The sequence below is a fragment of the Hemitrygon akajei genome, chromosome 16, assembly GCF_048418815.1.
Source record: "Hemitrygon akajei chromosome 16, sHemAka1.3, whole genome shotgun sequence".
Taxonomy (NCBI): Eukaryota; Metazoa; Chordata; class Chondrichthyes; order Myliobatiformes; family Dasyatidae; genus Hemitrygon; species Hemitrygon akajei.
In genome coordinates, this window is record NC_133139.1 from 71037357 (window position 1) to 71044198 (window position 6842).

General features: G+C 44.9%; 1 protein-coding gene across 2 annotated transcripts; it reads right to left on the reverse strand.

Moving 5' to 3' along the window:
• Nucleotides 1–3634: 3634 nt before the first annotated feature.
• On the reverse strand, nucleotides 3635–6161 carry LOC140740404 (zona pellucida sperm-binding protein 3-like). 2 transcript variants are annotated; one of them, XM_073069539.1, is made up of 9 exons: nucleotides 5733–6161; nucleotides 5057–5172; nucleotides 4870–4973; nucleotides 4612–4789; nucleotides 4418–4544; nucleotides 4252–4340; nucleotides 4060–4181; nucleotides 3855–3989; nucleotides 3635–3785 (listed from the first exon to the last, which is right to left on the reverse strand). In XM_073069539.1, the coding sequence occupies exons 1-9, from the start codon at nucleotides 6132–6134 to the stop codon at nucleotides 3667–3669; spliced, it is 1392 nt and encodes a 463-aa protein (XP_072925640.1). In that variant the 5' UTR covers nucleotides 6135–6161; the 3' UTR covers nucleotides 3635–3666. The 2 variants fall into 2 exon arrangements, with proteins under 2 accessions (XP_072925640.1, XP_072925639.1); XM_073069538.1 differs by having other exon boundaries at nucleotides 3635–3989.
• Nucleotides 6162–6842: the final 681 nt, after the last annotated feature.

Consider the following 6842-nt stretch of genomic DNA (forward strand, 5'->3'; position numbering starts at 1 on the left):
ATCTGCTCCTTGGTATCTCTGCTGCTACCAAGGGGCCTATAGAATACCCCCAGTAGAGTAATTGCTCCCTTCCTGTTCCTGACTTCTATCCACACCGACTCAAAGGATCCTATTACATTACCCACCCTTTCTGTAGCTGTAATAGTATCCCTGACCAGTAATGCCACCCCTCCCTCCCCTTTCTCCCCCTCTCTATCCCTTTTAAAGCACTGAAATCCAGGAATATTGAGAATCCATTCCTGCCCTGGTCCCAGCCAAGTCTCTGTAATGGCCACTACATCATAATTCCAAGTATGTATCCAAGCTCTCAGTTCACCTTTGTTCCTGATGCTTCTTGCATTGAAGTACGTGCACTTTAGCCCTTCTACCTTTACATCTTTTATTCTGTTTCTTTCCTCAAAGCCTCTTTATATGTTAAATCTGGCTTTACTCCATGCACTATACTTGCAGCTCTCACATGACCTTTATCCTCCACCTCAAGATCTGCTCTAACACTGGTTCCCCTCCCTCTGCAAATCTAATTTAAACCCCCCCCCACAGCAGCACTAGCAAACCTTCTCGCAAGAATGTTAGTCCCCCTCCAGTTCAGGTGCAACCCATCCCACAAGGCCCAATTGTCTAGAAACATGAAGCCCTCCCTCCTGCACCAACTCCTCAGCCACATATTTAGCTGCATTATCTGCCTATTTCTAGCCTCACTAGCACATGGCATGGGTAGCAACCCTGAGATTGCAACCCTGGAGGTCCTGTCCTTCAACATTGCACTTAACTCCGTAAATTCTCCTTGCAGGACCTCCTTCTTATCCACGTCATTGGTCCCTACATGGACCATGACATCTGGAGGGAATATTGTTTGAGTGTACAAGAGGTTATGTCCTATATTATGAGGATCCTTGCTCATGGATGGCAACTTTTGAGTCACTACCTCTTGAGATCTTCAAGGGAGTGGTCATGAGAGCTGGCCAAGACTACCTTTATGATGGAGGCCATCTTTGGACAGGTTCCTGTTTAAGAGGTATATGGTTCAAATACAGGTGAATATGACTAGAGCAAGAAGCACTTTAGTTGGCATGTCTGCATGTCCTATATGAAAATAGGCCCTTCAGCCTAACCTATGCAAAAATACCTGACTAAGTCAAACCCATTTGATAACTAGTATCAGAACCATTTGATTACAGCTCAATATCCCCTCAAAACTCTGAACTCCAAGACCTGGAACTCTTTCGTTGTCCTGTGCATTTGGATTTTTCTTCCTTGCTAGAGGGACCACAATCAGTAGAGATCATAAAACTCATCTCATTGATTAGCAACACAGGTGCACCTTAAAGCTGTATGCTTATACCCTTATTCCATATAAGGAAGTCTGGCCAAGGGCTCCCCCCCCCCCCCATCATGGATGACATCAACAAAAAGGCAATGTTGCAATAATGTGACATTCATCATTAAGGACCCACATCATCTGGACCATGTCCCCTTTCCAGTGGCGCAATCAAGCACCTGTATACTCAATCCAAGAGTCAACAAACAGCATCCCTCTTGAACCAATCTGGTAAGCTAACTAGTGTTATTTATATTTAAGATTAGAAATATGACAAGCTGTTTTGTGCTGCTGCAAAATGTAATATTTGCCCCACTTACATTGGCTACCCAAGCCATGAGAATTTTTTGTCCAAGATTTTTGCACAGTATATCCTATTTCATCACTAAGGGGCTTTGATGCATGGGCGCATTACAATTTAGTTATCTCCATTCCAGCCTGAAAATACAATGCCCAACAGGACAATGGCAGAGTAAATCCTGGCATCCCATTTCACCAACGGCACTTTTGCAGCCAGAAAGGCAAATTAGAATAAATGTATCCAGAATCAACTTTTAGATTAACACTCCACTGGAACGGATAATAGAAAATACAAAGACAGAGTACCCAGTTAAGATGTGGAGCAGGTGCTGGAAATTCAAAATGGTTAGATTACACCAATAGAGGGGGAAAATAAACCAATGCCACTGTTGGATGGTTAATTAAAACTAGCCAATTCGGATAAACAGGTTTGGTGTATCTAACCTTAGATTTGTCTTCTACGTTGGTCACCTTTGTTCAAAGGCATGTCAGGGGCATGGGTTGAAATGACCAGTTTGGGGGGGGGGGGGCGCTTTCTCTGAAGCCTAGACTTCCACCAACTATGTGACATCCTGCACTCGGAGCAGACTGACATTTTAATTGCTTGGGCAGATTGCAGCTCAGTATTGAAACTGAAATGCAGAAAAACAATGAATTTGGTTTAGCTTCCCTGAAATGGTATTTTGAACAAGTTGTTATCCAATGTTTGGGAAATGGCCTCTAGTGCCAGAAGACATGGGAGCAGAATTAGGCCTGTTTGGCCCATCAAGTCTGCATCATTCAATCATGGCTGATTCTTCTCTTCACCCCCCCCCCCATCTCCTCAACCCCATTCCCAAGCCTTCTCCTCTAACCTTTCATGTCCAATCAAGCAGCATTCAATCTCTGCCTTAAATATGCCCAACGACCTGGCCTCCACAACTGCATTTGGCAACAAATTCACCACCCTTCAGCAAAAGAAATTTCACCACATCTGTTTTAAAATGTCACCCCTCTGTTGAGGCTATGCCCTTTTGTCCTAGACTCCCACCATGGGAAACATCCTATTTAGGCCTTTCAACATTAAAAATGTTTCAATGAGATTTCTCCCCCCTCCCCCATCCTTCTCAATTCCAGCAAGTACGGACCCAGAACCATCAAATGATCCTTGTACAATAACCCTTTCATTCCTGGAATCATCTTGTTAACCTCCTGTGGACCCTCTCCAATGCCAACACATCTTTTCTAAGACGAGGGGCCCAAAACTGTTCAATATTCAAGGTGAGGCCTCACCAGTGCCTTAAAGCCTCAGCATCACATCCTTGTTCCTGTATTCTAGCCTTCTTGAAATGAACACCAACATTGCATTTGCCTTCCTCACAACTCAACTTGCAAGTTAACTTTTAGGGTGTTCTGCACAAGTCCCTCAGATTCCTGGATTTTCTTCCCATTTAGACAATAGCCCACATGTTTATTTCTACTACTAAAGTGCATACCCGTGCATTTTCTGGCATTTCATTTGCCACTTTCTTGCCCATAGTTTAAGTCCTCCTGCATCCTTCCCATCTACACTTTCTGCCCCTCCAATCTTCATATCATCTGCAAACCTGGCAACAAAGCCATCTATTCCATCCTGCAGGTCATCTATACAGCAATAGAGTGGTCCCAACACTGATCCCTGTGGAACACTAGTCACTGGCAGTCAACCAGGAAAGGATCCTTTATTCCCACTTGCTCCTTCTACTAATCAGCCAATGCCGAAGCCCCAGTATTCATCTCAAAAGCAAGGACAGTGGGACAAAGATGGTTAAAGAGATTAAACAAAACAGGCACCCATCTCTTGTAAAGTGAAGCCATAAGTTATGCTATGTAAAAGTGACAAGTAACCCAACTCGTGTCAAAAGGGATGCAAGTGACAGGCAAGTGTTTTTCTAGTACTTCATTCCCAAGAGATTATCTGGAGATTAACGGTGACTGACTGAGCAACTAAATGTTGCAAATAGGCAACAGTCAGGGAAAAAAAAAAACACCAAGAACACAAGCAACTTGCATTTTATTCCACACTTAAACTAGTTGAACAGAATTTGCTTGCGGTTTCTGTACAAGCAAAAGACGATTGAAGTAGCAGCAGCGAGAAAGGCAGCCGTCACGGCCAGGGTAATGATCAATACCATTTCAGATATCACACCTTTAAAAAGGAAGCGAAGGTTAGTCAGAGGATCAATTGCAAGCTGCAGAGGTGTGATCTTGAACTCACCCCTTCGTGAAGTTTGCCGTCCAGGTCGTTGGATCTCATTGAAGGGTTGAGTTGCCAGGTCAGGCACTCCGTTCTCCAGAATGAGTAATGGCCCAAGCGAGGCCTCGCCCTCCCGCTTCGCTCGATCAACCTTCTCTGCAAAGCCAAACTACTGGTCAAGAAACAGACATTGCGACCTCACATCCAGGAGGAACTAACGACTTACCAATCTCAGACCGAGTCTCCCTCCGACCTCTTGAATCAACTACACCCTCCCCTATGGCTGCGCAGTCACCCAGGCGACAACAGGCACAAACATCGAGACTCGTTTCTTCCAATGGAGTCCACCTAACCAAGAAAACTTCACTTATCAACTCATTAATGAGCACCACAAGATCCGAGATGGAAAATAACTTACATGTTCTGCGTCTTCTGGAAAGTGCAAGCTTTGTTTATGGAATCGCTCTGATTAACTGCAGCAACTTTCAGGCGACAACTGATGAAGATCTGAGGGACACATTGAACAAGGTTATTCCGTGAATCGGCCCTAAACACCCAAAACCTTACCTGGTTCAACTCCTTACCAGGGAACGCTCATCTCCGAAGAAGCGGAAGGCATCCAAATCAAAGCGGAGTTTGTCCACCTCACGGTCAGCCCCGGCCAACACGAAGGTGGAAAAGGAATCCTCAGTCGCACTATCCAGGAGACACCTGAACAAGATAGACATGAGAAATAGTCACAGATATTATTATTTGGAGAAATCCAAAGGACACTTACCCGTGGTGATCAATGATGTCGTATCTCGGGGTGGAGTCCTTGTCCAGGCTCAGGGTGGCTACACAGCGGTCAATGTAGAGCTTCAGGGGCATGTGGTTAATCATAGAAACAGAAGCTTCGATGTGAATGAGCTCGCCCAGGTAGTAGGTGGAGGAGGCGCGCTCTGTAAGCCAGTCATCTAAGAGACAAGACAGAGTTTGAGATCTTGCACAAACGCTCTACTATTCCAGCCCAAGAAACTGCGCCCAACACACATACCAGTCATTAGCCGCAGGGAGAAAGATAGTTGTCCTTCCCCAGACCTGGTGGAGCTGAACGGCATCCAAGTGGGATGGATTGGGTTACTGCTCACGTTAGCTTTCCTGGAAAGACAAGGGGGCATTGGCGAGATTAGAGGACATAAATTTGACCGCGAATTCCACAATACATTCACACAGTACGTTACCCGAAATAACGACACTGAATAGGAACGATTGCCCCATTAGTTCGTACAACAATCGCTCCACCAGCCTGGGGTCTGTGGTTCAGGTGGGTGGCGTAGACGAGGAAATCCTCGGCCATCTGAAAGATACCAGGTTTAATAGTGAATAACTATCTCAGTTTTCAGATCGAAAGGATGAGGATCGATAACTCAAGAGGAAGTTTTCGAATTACATTGTTGGACGAGGGTGCTGTATTGACAAGTTTCGTGTAAGTACGGTGCCGAAGAGCAAAGCCGCTGCACGTGGTTTGCATTTTAACGCAAGCTCACGGATCAGACAACTTGTCCCGACCGATGTTGCCTGATTTTATCTTCAACCGACTCAGATTGAATTGAAGTAGTCAAGTTATTCGCCAACAGTTAAATATACACGTTTGTCTCTCACTAGCGTACAAATTAAACACTAGGACAAAGTTCGAATGTTTCTGTAGTTTTTACTCATGACGAAAGTCCAACATCTTGGCATTCATTGATTATCAGGACAAATTTTACTGCCAGGCTGAACGGCAAAGCGTCTGTAGAGACGGGAGTAGACATGGAACACCATGTCGACAGCACGATGGAACATAACCCCGAGACATTCTAACATTAATACAGTACATCTAACCACAGAAATATTAGATTTGATAAACCACATCACCTGGAGTTCACTGCCACACTCGTGCAGTCCATAATCAAACAAAACAGTGTGATTTTGAGGGAAGATGGCCGTTGGTCGGCAACCTGCTGTCCCCAGAGTCAGATCAGTAGCTTTAACCAGGTGTTTTGTTCCAAATAAATCCGTGTCCACTCGAACCAATATATTGCGCTCCCCACATTGTACTGATACAGTATTCAGTGGAGATTCACTTTGCACCTCAACCGTTTGGACATTCGAACTCAAGTTCGATTCAATGCCCGCCTTCACTTTGCTCCATGGAAACCGCTGGTCTCTAAATTCTCGCCAAATATCGGCGCCATAAACTGCCCCAACGAGGAGCAGCAACAATAAACCGACCCCCTTGCCACAACATGCACGCATATTGCCAAATGACGCCAACATAACTTCACTCGCCAGTCACCACCTTTTATGCACAGTCTTCTGTTACCCATTGAGTCAATTAAACAACACGAATCTCCGCGTGGATTCCGCCCAATGAGAGACCTACGCCTTGATTGTAAAGAAGCCTGTGTTATAGTGCACCAATAGTAGCGACGCTCCGTTTCTCTGCCGTCGATTGGTAAAGATCAGAGTTAATAATGCTCTCCTGGGTAGTGAAATACTGTAAGTTAGTTGATATAAAGTCAACCTGATTGGTGCTGAGGACAAAAAGATAAATATGTATTTATGTTTTGTTCCATTTACAATTTTCATTTGACCCTTCAAATTGACAACGCGTACATTTCTGATATTCATCCGCTTAACTACACCGTTGTTTGTGCCAAAGCCATGTCACTCGGGCGACGTTCCCTCTGTCAGGGTCAGATTGAGAAACAATCTGTGTCGGGAACTTTAAGGTACTCTGACATCGTCCGCCGACCCGAATAATAGACTTGACCCGGACTTGAATATCTGCAGAGTTCTCCCCCTCTCCAATTAGTCCCAAAGTTCACTCTTGTAATGAGAGCAGGGGAGTCGACAACTCGCGTGAATGTAACGGCTAATGATGGCACGTTCTATATTTGGAGTTCTTAATGGGTATCGAAACTTGACCCGAAAACGCAATTTACATCTGGCTGTGAACTTGTGGTGAGCACCTCACACCATCTC